This window comes from Calypte anna, chromosome 7 (genome assembly GCF_003957555.1).
Source record: "Calypte anna isolate BGI_N300 chromosome 7, bCalAnn1_v1.p, whole genome shotgun sequence".
NCBI lineage: Eukaryota > Metazoa > Chordata > Aves > Apodiformes > Trochilidae > Calypte > Calypte anna.
Genome location: NC_044253.1, coordinates 34,346,761 through 34,366,541, shown reverse-complemented (window position 1 = coordinate 34,366,541; position 19,781 = coordinate 34,346,761). Strand labels below are relative to the sequence as shown.

Here is a 19,781-nt window from a genome sequence, read left to right as displayed (position 1 = left end):
GATCACAGTGTGCAATAGCAGACTGCTTTAAATGGGGAAAAAGCCCTATATTTTATCAGACCACTTTATTATGTATTACTTACCTTAGGTTCCAGTTGCAGACACCTTTGTTAGCTTGCCCTTCCTCAGAAAAAAAGGACAGGTTATACTAAACTGTTATTAATATTCTTTATTTATTACTTTTCTGAGGACCAGTCTGGACATTGTATAAAAAAAAAAGAAGGGTGCTGGGCAGGTTGCTTAGGAGAGCCACATCCAGTTCAAGTCATTTTCTCTTGGGGCAGATTTATTTTTTGTTTTAGAAGTTACAGTTTTCAAGTGTACAGAGGTGGAAGTCTGATGAAAAAGAGATGTTGCACAATTTATTGATTTTTTTCTGCAGAGCTGATGCAATGACAGCTGTCATTCTATCATGCTATTATGTCATAACATTATGACATCAAAATAAAGATATTTATGGGGTTTTTTTAACATTTAAAGATTTTTTTTTATTCTTATTTTTTACTTCTTCAATGAGTGTCCTGAGAAAGGTGTAAGAAAGTGACAATTTGAAACATAAGCAATGAAACAACATGAAACCTGGTCCCCATGTCCAAACCTGTTACCCTTTCAGGGATGCATTTTGGTCTTGAAATGCCTCAGAAAAAGATGAATTGATAGGAGTGTGTTCACAATGTTCTATTTGTGCCTTTCATGAGATTAGAAACAAAATATTCCCATATAGAGGTGCACAAGAAAACCTGGTAACAACAAAAGTATCTGCTCCTTGAATAATTTTATTTTCTGAAGGTTCCTTATTTATAAGGAACATAGATAAAATGAACACAACACTGTTGACAATGAACAAAACAGCATTTGATCATTTCCAGCTTTATAAAATTTTAAAAAATGATTTACTTATAACAAAAAGACAATAGCTCAGCAAGTTCTTTTATAGGACCGTAATCACATTTTAAACCATAGACTCAACTGTTAATGGGAGGGGAAAGAAAAACAAAATAATAATAATAAAAAAAATTAAAAAAGTCACACTGCATCTAGCAACTACAGTATTTTCTAAGCATAATCACAGCGGATTGAGTGCAATGTGATCTACACCAAAATTCATATGGGATGTCACACAGTGACAGCATTGTAATATACAAGTAACATTTATGCCCTCCAACAAATACACGTTAAATGAGACTCTGGATTCAAGCTGAATGGAATGTTGAAGCCAAGTAGAAATGTAGTGGAATTCAGATTGTCTGTAACATGACTCAAAAGTGTACATTAGAATCATCTGGAATTCAATACTGGTGGAAACAGAGAAAAGAAGTCACAGCTGTTACACTGCTCTTCATGACTTGTAATAAATACTGGAAAATAAAAGGAAACAACCCATATTTAATGAAAAATACAGTACCTACCTTCAAGGACCATGTTTTTTTCCCTTGTCTTAAGATGGTCTTGGAAGGAAGTTTACCATTTTCTTAGAGGCAGTGTATTTAGCTATAACCATATTCCAACTAATACAAAAGTAAATATACTACCTGAAATATAGACATCTTCATTTGAAAAGAGTAAAAAGAAATAAACTTTAAAAAATGATTCGACAAAATATCAGTTCAACCACATAATTACCCCCTTATAGCCGACAGGATCAACAGAAAAGGAAAATTAAGGGTCAGTTTCATACACCAGAAACATAGGCTTGTTAAACTTAGATCCTCAGAAAGTATACAGTGAGTTAAATCTCTCTGAAAATGGTACTCAGTGACCTAACACAGGCACTGGGGGAAAAAATATCACCCCAGGATCTTTAAACTGCAGAGGTTCAGTAATCAGAAGGTAACAATGGTGTGTTGGCTAATCAGGGTCCAGCAGTAACTGTGTTTAAAGAAGAAGAAAAAAAAAAAAAAAGAAAATTTGAGCTCAGAGCATGAAGTGGCTGTGTGCCTGAACTCTGGGCTTCTGGTTTCTTCACTGAAGAAACCTGGCCCTTGGAAATGGACCCTTAATACTGTTTCTTGATACTGCATTAGGAAGAAATACTGGCAAGAACCAACTGCTATCTTCTTTAAAATACACGAGCTGCTCTCAGTAAAAACTAAATCGACCAATGAAGCTTCAAAAAAACAAAAAGGAAGGAACACACTTAAGTTGAAATGGAATGCAGATACCAACTGGCTCTCTTTAAAGGCGTTAGGATCCGTGTTTTTAGCAGCTACACTGGCACCAAGCAGACCCAAACAAATCTTACAGCACGTCCTCAAAGTACAACTTTTACCTGGCATACACAGAAAAGAAGGCGACCTGTATGTTTTTTAAAACTACTACCATGCTTAGGACTGGTACTACAGAATCAACTTGCACTCCTCACAAACTCACAACTTTTTTAAGGAGATGGGTTACAAGAACTAACTCATGTCTGTCAACATAAATGTATCAGCACAATCCAATCTAGGACAAGCTGATTCCAGCAAGTTAAGGCCCAAATTTTCAGTCTATCCTTCCCAAATTACACATACCACAGATCTATCACATCTGCTTTTTAATCATCTAATTTAAATAGCAAAATTGTAAAAAAATATCATAGAAATTAACTCCCTTGTGCTGGAAGTAGGAATCTTCTTACATATTCTGTACTGCCAGAAATGGCTGGTGCTACAGTGCCTGGCATCAAGGCATTGTAGAAACAGGTTTTGATTTGAGATTACAGTATTGTAAATAACCTGCCAGTATTACATACACAGAGCATAATTTAACCTTTGTGCCCAGGTTCAGTAACTAGCATCTTGCACTTTGGACTGCTTGAACATGAAGAGGAGAAAACATTCAAAATGTAATTGTTAAAAAAAAAAATTCCCATATGGATTCTCTTTTAAAAGAGTTTGCACAATTCACAGCCACAATTCTTCAGTAGTTTATGCTGCAAGTGGCACACAATACGTTTAGCATCTGTAAAAAACCAGAAATAGCTCAAAAACTCCAACATCAGGGATTTCCCCAAGATAACACTTATTCTACAGCATTTTGCATTTTCCTACTAATATCAAGGAACAAACATCATATAAACCTTAGTCAGGAAAACATTGTCAAACTGATCCTTGACAGAACATAGCACTTGGCAGCATATATTGCAACAGCCTGCCTTCTTACACATCAAGTTTATAATGATGGGGTGCAGCTCAATGCATCTTCTAAAAACTTAAACATTGTTTGGGTTTGGGGGTTACTTTTTAAAAATTTAAACCAGCAGAGTGGTTTCTGGTGCTGTTGTAATGTTAATACTTAAAGTCACCACTGTGTAGAAGAATCAGCACAAAATTTTTATATATATATATATATATATACAGAGATATATATACACACATGCACATATATATCTATATACATATCTATATATATATCTATACATATAGATAGATAGATACATGCTCTCCTTAAGACTTACACTGTTCTAAAAGCTTACTGGGTTCCTCACAGTGGTATGAATTGCAGCTGTAACATTTTGTGAGTTCTGTTAAAAAATACTAATTAGATGGTACGTTCTCAAATGAGCAGCTCATTCACTGTGCTTTCTCTTTTTCTCTTTCTGGAGCAAGCAGTGCTTCCTGTACAGAACCCTGAACTCAGTTTTTATTTCTCACACTGGGTATTTCCTAACTGTCGATGACTTGAGTTTAGAAGATGCATTGGGTAATCTCATCTGATTAGAATTAGAAAAAAAAAAAGGCAGAAAATCTGCACAGAAATGAATGTCCTGTGTACTTGTGTAAGTAGTGCAAGCCACTGCTTCTCCTCTGAGCAATGTGCATACAGTGAAACAGTGCAGACTCAAAGCCATACAGTAACGTTATTGTAACCACAGTGATTACCAGAATTAGGTCAAAACTGGATGTCAAGCACAATTTTATCTTCATAGAGAGCAATCACCAGCATGATGGCAAATCCAAGAAGCAAGCCTAGGTTTTGCAGGATGAACTGTCCCACAGGACAGTAACCGTGCTCTTCATTATCTCCATCTCCATGAAGCATTTCTGGAAGCTAAAAGGAAAAACAATTTAGACAGTCGTTCCACTTCTTTTCCATCTATAGACAGACAAGTTGACAAGATGGTACTGTCAAGAATGAACACTCCATGATTCAGTTATAAAAACAATACCTGAACATAAAAGCTGACTTTACTTAACTACTGCATTTGATAAAAATATGATCCCATCTTGTATTTACAAAACAAACTAAAAATTACTTTCCTTTGACAGGCAAGTATAAAACTTCACTACAACTCTCAAAGTACTGCAGCATTGCACAAAGTCACAGAAGAGAAACAGCTATCTACTGTCTACAAATATTTTGCATCTGATTTGATAACAAAAAAATTTCTGTCATAGGTGCCATTTCAAGTCCTAGGCTTTCTGCATGGAATGCAAAAACGAGACAGAATTTTAACAACCTTACCATGTCAACCAACGCCACGTAGAGGAACATGCCTGCAGTGACTGCAAAGATCCACAAGGTGATGTTATTGGCGTACTGTCCCACTGCTGTGCCTATCAGCATCCCTACGTAAGCCATCATGGCAGACAGGAGGTTGTACACAATCGCTTGCTTTACTGTCATACCTGCTTTAAGAAGCACGGCAAAGTCACCTAAAATGGAGACAGAACACAGGGGTTTAGTAACAGTTCTTCTTGGGAGAGTAAGCAGATCAATTAACCTACATTTACTATTTCACCAATCCAAGGCATTGCCAAAGTAAAAATGCTGCTACAGAGGCTCAAAGGAAGACAGGGCAACAGGATATGACAGCTCTTATCAGAACCTGATTTATGTGCAGCAATCCCTTGATTAAAATATGATTTAAAGCTGCCTATTTATCATGCTGATTGTCAGAAAAGTGAGTAATGGTTAAAGGTGAATGGAGGAGTCTAGATCTGTCTTCCCACAGACAATCCATCTCTGAGTACAGACTCCTCTTTACTTCACACAGTGGAAAAACAAGAGGCTTAGCTGTGATCAATACCTGTGAAAATTCCTCTTAGCCATATACACCTCATTCTGCAAACTCAAGAGGATGATAATGAGGCATTAGTCCCCACAGAAGGTGACAATGAATTTGAGAAATGAAGCACCAGGAAAAGGAAGAGTTAGGTTCAGAAAGAATGACTCCACATCCATGCTGAAGCAGCTTGGTGGGTTTAGACATGCCAGGTTAACCTGTTTTATTTTGAATTTGGGATGGCTCCGCTAAAATTGCTGATAAAGGCTGATGTTCTACACAGATCTAAATGTTCATCTTGTAATGAGCTCTGATACTTTAACTCTCTTCAAACTGAACTCCTGTGAATATGAGTGAAAGAGAATATGCAGTCATGAGGATAATTAATATAATATTCTCATGGCAGATATGCTAGAAATTAATGGCTCGCTCTAGAATAAAAACCTGGAATCAAAATGAAAAACTTGTACATTGGTGAACTCTACTCGTTTCTTATACAAGGTTAATTTAATCATGGTAACCCAGCAAGTTATAAGCACACCATTACATATTGCAATCCTTCATAAACAGCAACAGCTTCTCTTACTTAACTAATGGTTGTGTAGCACTGGTGTCAAACCATGAACATCTGCTCTGTTTTGGCCAATCTGTCCCCATTATGTACTTTATTCTTAGTACCTGCCCATATAAAATGCTTTCACTCAGAACCTCTAAGGGGTTTTGAAGTACTTGTTTTACTTCTAGGTCATCCACAGCGAGCAGCTCAGAAAGTAAGCAGGCTTTAAATACAGAGTTCAAGCTAGCACCAGTTCATATTCCTGGTCAAAAAGACACCACCTCTCTCTAGCTGCTTCTTTGGAAGTCTTGCACTGCAGTAAAGTTTCATGCAAAGTGCCTTATGGCTCAGGTAAACAACAGCTTTTATCACAGTCAGCTAACCCCAAGAACAAATGCTGCAATTAGGGGGAAGAAACAATGGCACCAGTAACAATGCCTGCAGGCCTTACCCTAAATATTCATCCATACCCACTGGACTCACCAAAAATGGGTACAACACATCTGTACATCAATGCATCTTCTGTGCACCTCCACAAAGGATTTTACTTACATGAACTTATGTTGACATATGAATCTTAACTTCATGAGAGGCAATGCCACACTGAGCAGTGTGAAACTCCCACTATCAAATGCAGAGATACAACACTAAAATGTATTATCCTAAGAATATTTTTCAAATATTTAAAGAGCTTCATGGAATGGCTGTAACCAGACACCTGCCAAACTAATCCTGTATTTATACTGCCATGTACACTGCTGCAATGTTGCTCCTTCACTCTCCCAAGTTCTGATCACCCTCGCAGCATCTGCACTGCATGAAGCTGATCAGAGTGAGCATCACAACTGCTGTTAGGACATGTTTTGTACAGATGAAGAGACTGAATGCATAGAGTTTATATAATTAGTTACCTAATTCATGGGGAAGCTCATGACAAAACACTGCTATAGATGTACTAATTCCTCCTGTCAGTCCAGCACTAAAAGCTGCTCCTAGAAAAAAAAAATTCAAGTGACATTTTACTATTTTCAAGTCAGAAAACTGAATGAACAGACTTTCCAGAGATAAAGAGACTCCTGTTAGAATGCACACTATAATATTTTTCATTATGCCCATGTCCTGTCCTGTCTGTATTTACGTATCAGCAACACTAGTAAACCAGACCTGGAAAAGAATAAGCAGAAAATCACCAGCATAAACCTCCTCCAGGAACTTTTATACAAGTTAATTTACTTGAATTTTTAAGTTAATACCTTAAAATAATTCTGGGATGGGAAAACTGGTATTACATTTCTGTGCTGTAGCAGAGAAAGGCACAAGAAGAGCCTGCAGTGAGCAGTCAAAACAGTCAAAATAAAGTAGAAAGAGAAGACATGATCTGAGGACAGAGAGGAAACAGAGCTTTCCTCTGGATTCCTCACAACTTGAGATATGAAAAAGATACGAGAAAAATCTCCAAAAAGTCTACATTTTACCAAAGACTTGTCTGTTTGGGCTCAACACTGGAATATTTAGAAATGGAGTTTCAAGAAAAGACAGTGAAGTTCTCAACAGATGGCAGAGTGATCCTTTTTGGCCTTAGAAACCACTATCTAACTTAGCTTTTTTAATGTGAAAATGAAGCTAAAAGTTAATTTGCATGGAATTCAGTTTCTTTAGAAATTGTTTGGAGGAAGTGAGAAGCTGTGCTAGACTCCAAACCCTACTAACTAGCTTATTCCCCAGTCTTCAAAATGGGCATGATCCTTCTGCTAGTAGTTCAGAACCCTGTGTACTTACTAGCTACCTCTGGAAAAAAACTGAAGTATGCATTTAAATTCTCTCACCATCATTCTGACTTGTGTAATATATTTTCCAGGTGAATGTGTGTTACAGTTTAAATCACATTTAGAGATTGATGTAAATTCAATTCGATGTAATAATCTAATCACATCTGTCTGGTACATACATGCCTTCTACATTTGGCTAGAAAATAAACCTATACTGACCATAAGCCAAAATAATACTTTGCTCAAACAAAAATTAAATTATCCTAAGTAGTAATTTTTACAAAGAACCCCACATTACAACCCCATATCACCTGACTCACAGTACATTCATTATTTACAAGTACTGTATAATTCTCTGTATTAATAACAACAGAAATACAAGTATCTGTAAGACTGCATGCACTTATTTATTATTCAAAGGCAGATACTGAGGCTCAACCAACTAATGTGCATTCCATGTGCTCTGTCATCATCAGGAAGTTTGCCTGCAGGGATCTCTCCTGTCACTGTAAATCATCACTGAGTATTAAGGAAGGGAAAACTCTTTGTACAACTGATGGCCTTTTGATCTCTGCTCTGCAGGAGGCTCAACAACGGCAGTACCTGCAGGAGCTCACTGGAAGCCTTACCTGTGATCACTGGTAAATAAATTGCTACCAACATTATTAAAGGTGAGAAGAAACTGTTGAGAAATACTCAGTATTTTTGCTTACCGATTGCTAAGCCATCACTAAAGTTGTGAATGCCATCTCCCATAATTACCATCCAAGCAATATTAGCTATCCCAGTCTCTTTCAGGTCTTTTCCAGAATGACAGTGGCCATGGGAATGATGGGAATGTTTGTGATGCCAGTGGTGACTGTGTTTTCTAGCTATCATTTTATCTTCACACTGGCTGTCATACTCTGAATCATGAAGATCATGCTCTTGAGCAGCCCGTGAGATGTCATTGTGAGAGTGGTGCATGTTGTTGCCCTCCTCTATAGACAGGAAGTTTTTGGGAGGGGATTCCAGCTGTCCATCTAAATCAGTCAGCTCAGTTTCATTGAGTCGATCTTCAGATAAAACTGAGTCATCAGCTCCTACATTGAAACGAGTTGGGAGAGACACTGCATTAGTTCTGATTTAAAATATCACCAGCAGCTACTGCATTGCTGAGCTAAATGCCATTTTAAGTTGTTGGAGCAGAGAAAGCTGCAGCCCTCTCTTCTACAAACCATTCAAATTAACAAAATTGCATTTGTGTATTTGTATAAATATAGCCTATGGATTCTTCATCAACAAATCAATTCAGAAGCCATGCAGGGTGGGAAGTTTCTGAAGCAAAGCCACTTCCCTCACCCCTTTGAGAAGGGTGGTACAGCATTCCTTCTGGGTACATACTGCATGGTAACTCAGACTGCCATGGAGAAACAGCGTGTGAAAGTTGGTTTGGATGCTTGAGGAATACTCAGGCTACTTGGTTGCATTTATGAAAATAAATTAATTTTGTTTAGCCTTCCTAGTCAAACTGTAATTGGCCAGAGGCTGGAATCTTCAAAGTGTAATAGATATCCCCTTTCAAGTTGTGTGTGGTCATTTTTGATCTCATTTTTTGCTGGGGATGGGTTAATCAGGCACAGCTTAAGCAAAAAAACGCCCCCAAAACAAATGAAAAAAATCCCTTAAGAACTACAACCACCCAAAACCTGATTGCTTCAGAACTCAGAAAACTATTTGTATGGCATATTAGGAAGTGCTCCGAGTGCTCTCATCTCCAAGGAAAACAAAATTTAAAAAAAATTTAATAGGGAAAGCCTATTAAGGCTTATTAACAATGATTTGCATAATAGCAGCAAAACTGTACAAGAGGTTACATGCTACATGCCATTACTTTGAATCTCATAATCAGAGAAAATTCTGAAAACAAATGCCTACCTGCAAGGGGTTTGAGCTGAAGCCAGTCAGCATCTGGTCTGTTATTTAATTTGTGATCAGAAAGTTTCCTTCCAATTGGTGATTCTTCAGTCTGTTTTTTCTTGCACCATTTCTGCTTACTCTGCAACAAGAAACAGGTAACATGAGTTTGTAAAAAGCATATGGATGGAAATAAAAGAAACTGAAGTGCTGTAAAAAATCTTTTCCAAATAAGACTAAGTTACTCTTTCTTAATGTGCCCAACAGAAGTACGTGACTCCAGAACACTGATCTCTGTAAGGCTCAGCAAGGGGACTGTGCCAGTGGAAATTCTCAGCTCCCTATCACAGAATCTCTCACCCAGACACAGACAGGATTTCACTTCAGCAAGAGGGCACTCATGCCAAGGACTGCTCTCCCAGCCCAGAGATGAAGGCATGCAGAGGTACTGTATTTGCTTATTTTCTTCAATAATGCAGCAAGCACACCTCTATTTTGTTGAACTTTAAGCTTTACACTCCTGTAACGTCCTTGTATTTTCCTTTGGAGAAAACCTTGGTACTTTCCTATCTGCATCCCATCCAACAAAGATCATAGATTTGCCAAAGCAGCTTAGGGGATTTCATTATTTAATTAATCTCAAAGATATGCCCAGTGTGACAGCCTTTATCTCTTTATTGGGAGATCTAACAAATGCCTCCTCCAATGCAGAAAATCTTTTGCTGCCTGTCCAGCTGAGGCAGAAAGTCTAATGTGAAAACAGAGTACTTGAAATTTTTTCCTGCTCCTTCAGGGGGAAGCAGTTACAGTTTCACCAAAATCCTTTTCTCCTTCAAGATGAATGATGGAGACAAAAGCTAAAAGTGTTTTTATATTGACCTTTGTATATGGAATGAATATGAATACGGATCTTTGGTGGCTTTAATTTCTACTGACTGTCACACACCCTCTGAGGCACTCACTCCTTTTATACCATCATCATGCTTCTAGCCTGAAAACCCAATAATTTTCAGAGAACCAAGTTAAAATTTGTCTGGCAATTCATAGAAAGCAGAAGGTCTGCAACTTTTGCCATTTTCTCACATGAAAAAACTGATCGCCTTTGTCTTACTGGCACTGTTAGCTATGAGTATGCAGTTCAACTTGTAATAAACTCTATTGTCTGGCTCTATTACCAGTTCTTTCATACATTCTGCCTTTCATATTTTTGCAAAATCATTGTACTCCAGAGAAAGAGCTGTTAGCCCTTTTATTTAGATTTACCTCCAAATATATCTGGCCAAAAAGCTGCAACCTCCCCTGTCAGATTTCTGCTTTGTCTTTCCAGATTTCCTTAGGAAAAGCAACCTCTTTTAGGAAAGGGTTGCCTCCCATATAATCATGTAACCTAGTAACAAATCCTGACACAGACAACTCCTTCACACAAGGAAGATAAAGTTCAGGTAACATATTTAAAAACACCCTGGGATTTCAGTGCATACCTTTTGTTTGTTGTAATGCTTGTACATTCTTATACAATGTTCAATGATAAACAACACATAAATGCCTCCAAGTGCTACAAGTCCTTTCAGCACGGGATCATTTTCTTCTAGAAAGCCTTCAGTCTGTACTCCATGTCCATGGGCATGTCGATGAGACCTCTTGTGTTCATGAACATGACCTTGGCCATGGTGGTGACTGTGGTTGTGGCCTCCATGTGACTATTAGGAGAGAAAATAACAGCACAGCATGACCTGGTACAGTTGGGAGACTGAAATGGCTCTAAGCTCAGGTCACAAAACATGTAACCTTGATAGAAAAGCAGCCTAGAAAGACTTTAGAAGTTGGGTTTGGTTTTTTGCTGGGTTTGGTTTATTTTTAATATTATGGGGGGTTGTTTGGTTCTTGTTTGTGTTTTATTGTTTTTGTTTTTCTTAATACATACATATTCTATCACAGAAATATTTCATTAGACTATTCATTACCCTAATAAATAAAAAAATATTCTTCAGGGAAATTTTTAGGACGGGGGGGGAAGAAATAATGTAGCTTCAGCTTTTTTTCTGTTACAATGCTGAAGATAATGAGAACGACACTCAGAAGTGTCACAAGGAGTACTATTCCTCAACTCCAAACCTCAAACCTTTTTTTTTAAGTATTACAGTGAAGTACAGCCTTAATTCTGATCTGAAATATGAATTAAAAAAAAAAAGGCATGACCAAAATTTGTGTTAAGATTTACACAAAGAAAACATGTAAACTTTAGTCTCTTTCTGAGAAGAGACAACTGGAAACTGTTTACCTTCCCAGGAAGGTAATTGTCCCAGGACAATTTATTGATTCCGTAAGTTAGTGGTTACTTTTTCCCCAGAGACTATTAATCAGGAAGGTTAATCCCCCTAAAATACTTAAGGTGGTACACAAGTATCAGTAGAAAGAGAAGGCTGCACTGCTAAATTTAAAATACTTGTGTTTGTGTCATTAAGTGCTTTGACATACTGTGACAGAAGTTGAAACTATGAATACACAATTACTTTTCTTTTTAAAATAAACACACATTTCCTTTCTTTCTGTCTCCAACACTGTTTGAATATGTCCCTCATGGTCATGCCAACTGATATCTGCACCAGTGAAAATGTCTTTGTTGATATGTGTTGAATGATTCTTAGAAAATTCTCTATAAAGTTACAGTGAAGAGTAAAATGCCAAGAAACAATACTTACATGTGGCAACAAATGGAGCAGTGCATCTCCACTCATTGTTCCTACAGCCAGAGCTACCAAGAAAGTTAGAAGAAATTTGAAGCACCATTGGTTAATGATGGGAACCAAGATCACACCTAGCAAGGAAAGCAGGCTAATGACGGTGATAGAGATGATACCACAAAACCAGGCTGTGGGAAGAAATGGATACAGAAAGGTTATCAGAACAATACTTGTAAAACTCTTATGGCTGATTAATGTCTTTTCTTTAAGAGGGTGACTTTAACTTAAGTTGTGTGATTTTTCAGTCAAAAGGTGCTGAAAAATAATGGCAGTACTAAAGCCCACAGCAAAAATGCATGAGGTTATTCACAGTACAGTACAACACAGTGAAAGACATCAGAAGACAATCTGCTCAAAAGAGCCCAGCAGTTCTTCCAGGCTTAGCTCTGTAGCCCTCAGGGAAACACAAAAAGAAGCACTAACTCATATTTAACATTTGTTTTCAACACCAATCATGATGCCAGATTCAACTGGAAGCACTATTTCTCCTCTCTTAGGAGTAGCATGTTCAGTTAGGCACCATTCTCATCACCTGGTGCTTTGAAACACCTATTTTTGAGAAATAAGTAAGACAACCTTTGACAGAGGAATTTTAAAATCAAGTGTTATAAGAGCTTGAAGAGATGAAAGCAGCTTGGTACCATCAAAAAGCAGCATACGTTTTTTCTGAGACCTACTATGAAGAAAAAGTGGTGATGGGATGGATGTGATGTACTCAATGCAATCCTGTTAATAAGGAAAATGTTCAAATTCCTATATGGCATGGGTAAAGAGGAATTCCACAAGCAAAAGATCCTTTAAGCAAGGCAGCATGGCTCTTACAGTCTCTCACCCTAAAAAAAGATTATTTCTTCTGCTTTTTCAAGTCATCATCAAAACCAACAATTAAAAACTCCTGGTTTTTTGTTTGGTTGTTTTCTTTTAGTATCTCCATACTTTGGTGCATGATCTGACCTCCCTCACTTCCACGGAAGTCCACTTTGTTTTTATCAAGTGGGGGAAAACATCTTGGGAAATGAGGGATGGAGATAAGAGAAGAATAAAGGAGGAATTAATATGCTGTAGTTGCTCAATGGATTTTATAATTTAGCAGTCAAGTGTCCCAAGAATTCTACCTGTACCAAAAATGCTACAGGTCCAATCTGACAAGACTTTGCCACTAGAATTGTGGCTGCTGCAGGCCTGGTTTAGTTCATTACCGAAACTTACAACATTTGTGGTTTTCTTTTAGCATATCCATTCTTATGAAATCTGTAGCTGTCATTCCACAGCAGTGCAGGAAAGAAAACAATCCAATTCAAAGGACACAAGATCACATCCACCACGAGAAACTGATTATAAAAAACTTCAGCAAGTATGCAGCATGCACTGAAATGCAGATGGAAGCTGAGAGGGAAACAGAGTCTCTGAAAAGGCAAAGACTGACAGCAGATGAGGAACTAAAAAAAATGAGGCTGGAAAATGGCAATGCGAAACCAGGTTTGGGGTGAAAGCAGGACCCTGCTGACCAAAATGCTGTCACTGTCCAGCCTTGATTCATCCCCACAGCACTTCAGCCATGAACTCTGGATTAAGAGGCTCTGCTGAAAGACATGGCATAGATGGACTTGTTCAGTACTGAATCACACATGCACACAGCAGGAGCCCAGATCAGAACTGTGGAGCCCTCTGGCAGGACATTAAATCTCCCATCTGGACAGGGACATGATGACATTAAGTGCCAGGTTAGGTGGCCAACAACCTTACATGGAGAAAAATGGAGATTATGCAAACTGGCTTAAGTTTCATGTATCATAGCACAGGTTTGGCAAAGGCCTCTCTGGAGGGTTTGCATACTCTTATGAATGATACAGCACCTAAACACAGCACCCTGATTGAGCTGAGACACATGAGAATCAGAACACAGAATCTGGGCATCCCTCAGATCTTGGTCAGCAGCTTCTGTTTGCACTCTTAAAACATGATGTGGAACCAGAATGATGAGCAAAAAGTTGCTGTCAAGTCAAAGATTAAAAATCTGTTGCATACAAAAGCTGTGCATGACCCACTTATGTGTATGCACAAACTATCCCCCACTACTAAGGAAGAATTACAACAGAATTCCAATACAAAATCTTATTGCAGGATTTCATGGAACTGAAGTTTTCAAAACACTAAAATATTGTGAAAGTGGCACTCATATACAATATTTTGAACACTGGGAGAGCTCTTGTAAAAAAAAAATCTCAGTGTGAAACATTCCTTGGAATACTGTATAAAACTAGGTTGCTGGGGTGAATGCACTGGCTTGTAAAACATTTCTGTGAAAAAAAACCCAAACCAACAAAACAAGAGGGAGGTGACTGAACAATGTGCTCAGTAATGGACCTCTGTTCAAAGAGTGGCAGCAAACAAAGCTGCTGGCACTGGATCTGGGCAGCCACCTGTACATGACAGCAGCCTCAAAGGGCAGTCAGGTAGAGAGCAGCCTGCACCCAGCTGGCCTTGCAGGCTCTAACAAGGACCCAGCCTAACAGAGGCTCCACTGAACCAAAGGCTCCCTGGGCTCAGGGAATGGTAGATTCACAGGATAGGTCTGATCTGAAATACTTTTAATTGACAGCTCTAACTGATCTCCAGCTTTAGAAAAAGTTGCTCACTGTTCACCTGTATCACTTCCATCAGCCCAATTCACATTTCCTTTTAATTTGCTCAGGAGCCCTCAGTGATACCAATGCCACCTCTTCCCATAGGGACACTGGGAAAGCTCAGCTCTATGTGTAAGCCCTTGACAATCCAGTAGTAGATGTTACAGAACTATCTGTAAATTACAGGAAGAACACCCAACTTGGCTTCATAAGCTTTTGGTCATCAATTAAATGACTGTGCTTTAGAAAACTGTGCTGTCAGAATGAATGAAAACCTTACAGCTGAGTATTAGTGAAGAGAAGCAGCAGCTGATCAAGTCTTTTTGAAAGTTTTAATTAAAACTAAAAAGAACCACAGAAAGCAAGTTCTTAAAAATGTCTGCACCCTCCTAACTCTGGCAAACATTTCAATCCAAAGATCAGCTGGCACGGGCATGTGTTTTCATTTTAGTAGAATCCTACAACCTGCAGGTAAAGTTACTCTGTGGCTGACATTTGTCATATACCTCCCACAGTTATGATGGTTATTTTGTGGCTCATTCCTTACTTAAGAAGGAAAAATAATTATTACATCAGCTGAAGCCTCACTGTAATTAATTCAACACTGTAGAGCAGTTTTTAAAATGAAGAATAATTTATCATATTCTAATCAGGTCAATGTGGTTTAGAGGCTACTGTTTGTTTTCAGAGCCATATCAGGAGGCTATAAAACAATTTTTCACCATTTGCTGTCAAACACATTTTTTTCTACTCAAAAATATCAGATGGCATAAAGTATACTAAATGTTCACAATAAGCTGCACTAATTTTGCTAATTAAGTCTCTTAAAGTGTGAAAGGTCTTCAAGCTGACTTCTCCATCAACTCCCCTGCTCATGACAGAGAAAATGCACTCTTTTTAAAAAAGAAGCCAAAGTAACACTGCAACTTTACAGCTGTGAGATCAACTTGTGGACCACCTCAAGTCAACACTAAGAGAAAAAGATGTAGTATATTTTAAAAGATGAAAAAAATCCAAACTGTGGGTGGATTTGCTCATCCTCTAAGGTCCTTCAGTCTCCAAATACTCTGTACCTTGCCTGTGTTCGTGAGACCAACATCTGGAGTTATGTGGGAGGACTCCAAGCTAAAATGCCACAGACATAATTACAGGACATCAGTCCTCAATGATAAAAGACTAAAAAAAGAAATACAAATAAGGAAACAAAAATACTGCAGAGGATAGAAAGGTACAAGAGAGCCAGGTGTGCATCCCTGAGCCATGGTTACCTGGGAGATGCTATCACACCAGCAGACAGGATGCTGTGTCTTCTGAATTCAAAGATCAAGCTCTCTCAAACTTCTAATAACAACGTTCATTTTTAACCATTCCTTTACAGGCAATGATAAGCTGCACAACCTTGCATACTTCCCAGTTAATATTGACAATGCAAAGTAATTGTGAAGGTTTTAGATGTTACACACTTACCTGATGCCCCTGTTTTATCTTTATTCTCCAGGGATGCATTTTTACTTCTCATCAGATCTTCCAGCTCATCATAATGTACAATACAGAGCCTCCTCTCGATCTGGTAGAGCAGAGCAGGGCACATGTAGATGAACAGCTCAGGAGATATTGGGGAGCTGGATTCCAGGCCATAGTATCTCAGCAGCTGGGTAACATTTAAGCACTGCAAGCAAGTTGAACAAACAAATTATATATGAAAGAAACCCGTTTGTTAAAAACCACACTGAGGGAAAATTTAGCATATGATTTGAGAATATAAACAGAAAGTACAAACTCTGGCCCCAGTGTGCCACCAGTGCCAAAACATGTCTAAGGTGATGTGAGTGGCCTGTGATGGGACAGAAACAGTAAAAATACCTGCACTATAAACTCAGTCTCCAAACACCTACGTGGCTTTTGATCAGGGTTAATGAAAAAGAGTTTCCATATTCTTTACTGTTATACAGTGTAAAAAATTAAGAAAGAGCAACAGGAAAGGAGTGGAAGAATATAAATCCAAAATAGGTTTTCTAACACTTCTCTTTAACACCACCTTGTGTGTTTGGAGTTTCACTTTGTTGTTCAGTTTAAAACCAAAATTCAGCGCTCCCTTTCTTCACCTGACGTCTAGATTAAAGCTGCTCTGAAAATGTCAGAGTTAACTGTAACAGGGAAGGGAAAGTCTATTTATGATCCTGGCATAAAGAACGGGTGCTGAAGGGAGAAATGGAAGAGCTCTCAGCAAGCACAGTGCTACACAGGTTTCATCTACATTGCTTCACAATCCCTTAGGACCATGCTGAAAAGATGCAGGTTTTTCTTTCAGGAGTCTCTGTGCAGTTTCCAAAAATATGAATGATCTCAGATGCAGAAAGAAGTCCAAAAAAGGTGTGTGTGGGGACACAGTCATGAATATTGGGAAGAAGAAAACAAACACCTGCAGGGAGGGAATGTCAGCTTTCAGTACCTCCTGCACATAGACAGCGGGCAAGGAGAGAGGTGTCTGTGTAAAGATGGGTGATGGGCAGAGAGAAGTGAAAACACAAACTCAAACCTGTTGCAGCAACCTTTAGTTTCCCCTCTGCTCCTGCACTGCACAAAGGTGGCAGATGTGCTCCTGCCCTCAGTGACCACATAACTCACCAGTTCTCCCTCCCACACTCACCTCTTCACGGTCCCGTTCGTCTTCACTGTGCTCTTTATGACTACGCGTTGAGAAGATGGCGTGTTTCCTGACACTGATCTGGTTATGGGATGCCTCTCTCTTGCTGGTGTGGTGGTGTCCCTCCTCATGGCCTAAACTGGACTCTGGATGTCCGTGCCCAGCAGAGCGCTCGCGGCCGTGCTCGTGATGGTGCAGACGCAAGTGAGAGGCATCGTGTTTATGAACACGGTTGTGCTCGTCACCTGCATCACGCTCCGGGCCATAATCCCGCGTGGCGTCTCCCGAAGTCTCACTGATCTTCTTTTGCTTTTTCTTCTGTTTGCGTTGTTTTCTTTCTGGCTGATCCTGAGTCGTGTTTGTCTCTGTAGAAGGTTCGTGGTTCTGTTCCCTGTGCTCGCTGTGGCTGAGGGACTCGTTGCGGGAATGGTGTGTGCCGTTGTGGTCGTGGTGATGCACACAGGGGTGGTGACGCCGGTGATGCCGATTCTGGTCGTGGATGTGTCTGCCATCATCTTTCACTGGTGGCACCGCTGCCTCCCTCTCAGGGTCACATTTATGATTTTTCTTTACAGCCATACCAGTCGTGGTTTGGTTTTCTGGTTCTGAATGGCTGTGAGGATGGTTGTGACTGTGAGTGTGAGCGTGCTTTCCTTCCTGTACTTCTAACGCATACAAGTGAGAAACATGATCGTGGCCAATGTCATCATGATTTATCATCACAACTTTAACCTCTCCTAAACCAAGGCTTATTAGCAGTTTTTCCAGGCCAAAAAAAGATAATCTTCCATTTTCCCCATAACAATCAAAAATCTTTTCAATGTAGTATTTTTGTTCATTTTCAGCTTCCAACGTTGAAAATTTACTCGGCATAGATTCTGTTCCCCCATTCTGCAAGTAGGACTCGTTTGAGATCTGATAGTCACTGTGGCAGTGTACACGTCCTTGGTCATGTCCATCTACATGGCAATGATTGCACTGATGAAAGATAAATGTCAGCAAACAAATGATGCAAAATTTTGTGTGCACGTGTACCTTCATCTCTGTTTCCTACAAGAAACACAAGGGGAAGCACTTAGGTGTAAAAGCCATCTCGACATTTGTACGACTTGTGCATCAGTCGGGTGCTTTCTTGTACCAACTCACAAACCTGTTGAGCTTTTGCTGTTAGCAGAAAAGCAGCAGCAGGATTTTCACTGCTGAAGTGGTACTAATGCACCTTTCTTATTCAACAGTGAGGCAGGCTGTGCGTGGCTCAGAGGTAGTAAAAAGAAAAAGATCACTTACAGTCAGTCAGAACAATTTTGTGTGTACATTAATCACAAAGAACTCCTTAAAACACAAGTTAAAAAAGAATAAAACTTACTTACAAACAGCAATACTGTTTTCTTATTTATGGGGATGAGGGGCAGAGCTGAAAATCCACACATTGTTCTCCTATGTGCTGCTGAGGCACTTCCACTTAACATGTACACTATACATGCCCTTTCTGACAGGTAATTAACAATTTAAAGTAAGTTGACAGTCACCAACTGCAATGTATTGCTTAAATGTTTCTATTTTTACTACTTTTTACTTCCATGAGTTGACTGACTTCAAAGATCTCCATGGATGCTCATTTAAAAGTAAGATTATATGGAAAATGTGTTTATACAACGCAAAAAAAAAAAAAAAAAAAAAAAAGCCTTAAGTGCTGACACAGTGGCTCAAAGTAGTGAGTACTGATTTTTAGGAATTGTATCACCCAGAGAGTGTGGTTTGCAGTTTAGTATTACAGGTAAGAAACCTTCTTTTCAGCATCAGATAATGAAAAGGACACTGCAGAAGTCTGTCTTGTGTTCAGAGTTGAAACCAATTCACTGTTTTACAAAATGTGATAGCTTTATTTTGTTTTCATCTGCTAGCAAAAATATATGTAAAACCAGATTAATAATTATAAAGTAAACATTTAAGAGAAAAAAAGTATATAAAAGTTTATAAAAAATGTTATCAAACTAGAAAGCTAAAGATAAGCTAAGACCTGTACTTTATGAGTTGTTTTTTCTAGAGACTTATTTCAGGGAGAAAGTCACTTCTAAGTGAAGGTACTGGACCAGATGAAGAAAGCTCCACATTTCTACAGGAATATGCTGATTGTCATCAGCTGAGGATTTACAGTGTTGAATGTTACTGAAGAGCTGGGTCAGGATCTGGAATAAGCAGGTGAGGTACATGGAAGGGAGATGAAAGCCCTGGGAGAAAGATGGACATAGAGGAGAGCAGCAGCAGGCAGGTAGTACAAGCAGGACACTGAAATGCTTTAGGAAATTTTTCTCCAGCTTTTTTAACTTTAGTTGCTTAGGACTGAACCCCCCATCTCTCAGTAAAATGGAGTTACTTAAAGGATAAGTGAGGCCACTTTACTTTCTGTAGGTAAGACACCTTTTCTATGCCTTTGTCACAAAGTGGCAGTGTAACCAGAACAAGGAAAGTAAAATTATTCTCGTTCAAGCAAGCATGATCCAAACTAAACTCTCTCTACCAGGAAATTCATGCCTAAAGCATGATCCTAATCCTTT

General features: G+C 38.8%; 1 protein-coding gene across 3 annotated transcripts in view; it reads right to left on the bottom strand.

Annotated features, from left to right (window-relative positions):
- Positions 1–273: 273 nt before the first annotated feature.
- Positions 274–19,781, bottom strand: part of SLC39A10 (solute carrier family 39 member 10) — a 32,234-nt gene continuing 12,726 nt past the window's right edge. For 2 of the 3 annotated variants that reach the window (XM_030454519.1, XM_030454517.1), the window contains exons 2-10: positions 17,227–18,273; positions 16,044–16,245; positions 11,908–12,077; positions 10,687–10,905; positions 9,227–9,347; positions 8,023–8,391; positions 6,452–6,532; positions 4,444–4,634; positions 3,427–4,029 (exon numbers count right to left, since the gene is read on the bottom strand). In XM_030454519.1, the coding sequence (XP_030310379.1) occupies positions 3,871–4,029; positions 4,444–4,634; positions 6,452–6,532; positions 8,023–8,391; positions 9,227–9,347; positions 10,687–10,905; positions 11,908–12,077; positions 16,044–16,245; positions 17,227–18,264 (2,550 nt within the window). In that variant the 5' untranslated portion in view covers positions 18,265–18,273 and the 3' untranslated portion in view covers positions 3,427–3,870. Of the gene's footprint in view, positions 4,030–4,443; positions 4,635–6,451; positions 6,533–8,022; positions 8,392–9,226; positions 9,348–10,686; positions 10,906–11,907; positions 12,078–16,043; positions 16,246–17,226; positions 18,274–19,781 lie in introns of all 3 variants that reach the window. The other variant, XM_030454518.1, reaches the window with a different exon arrangement.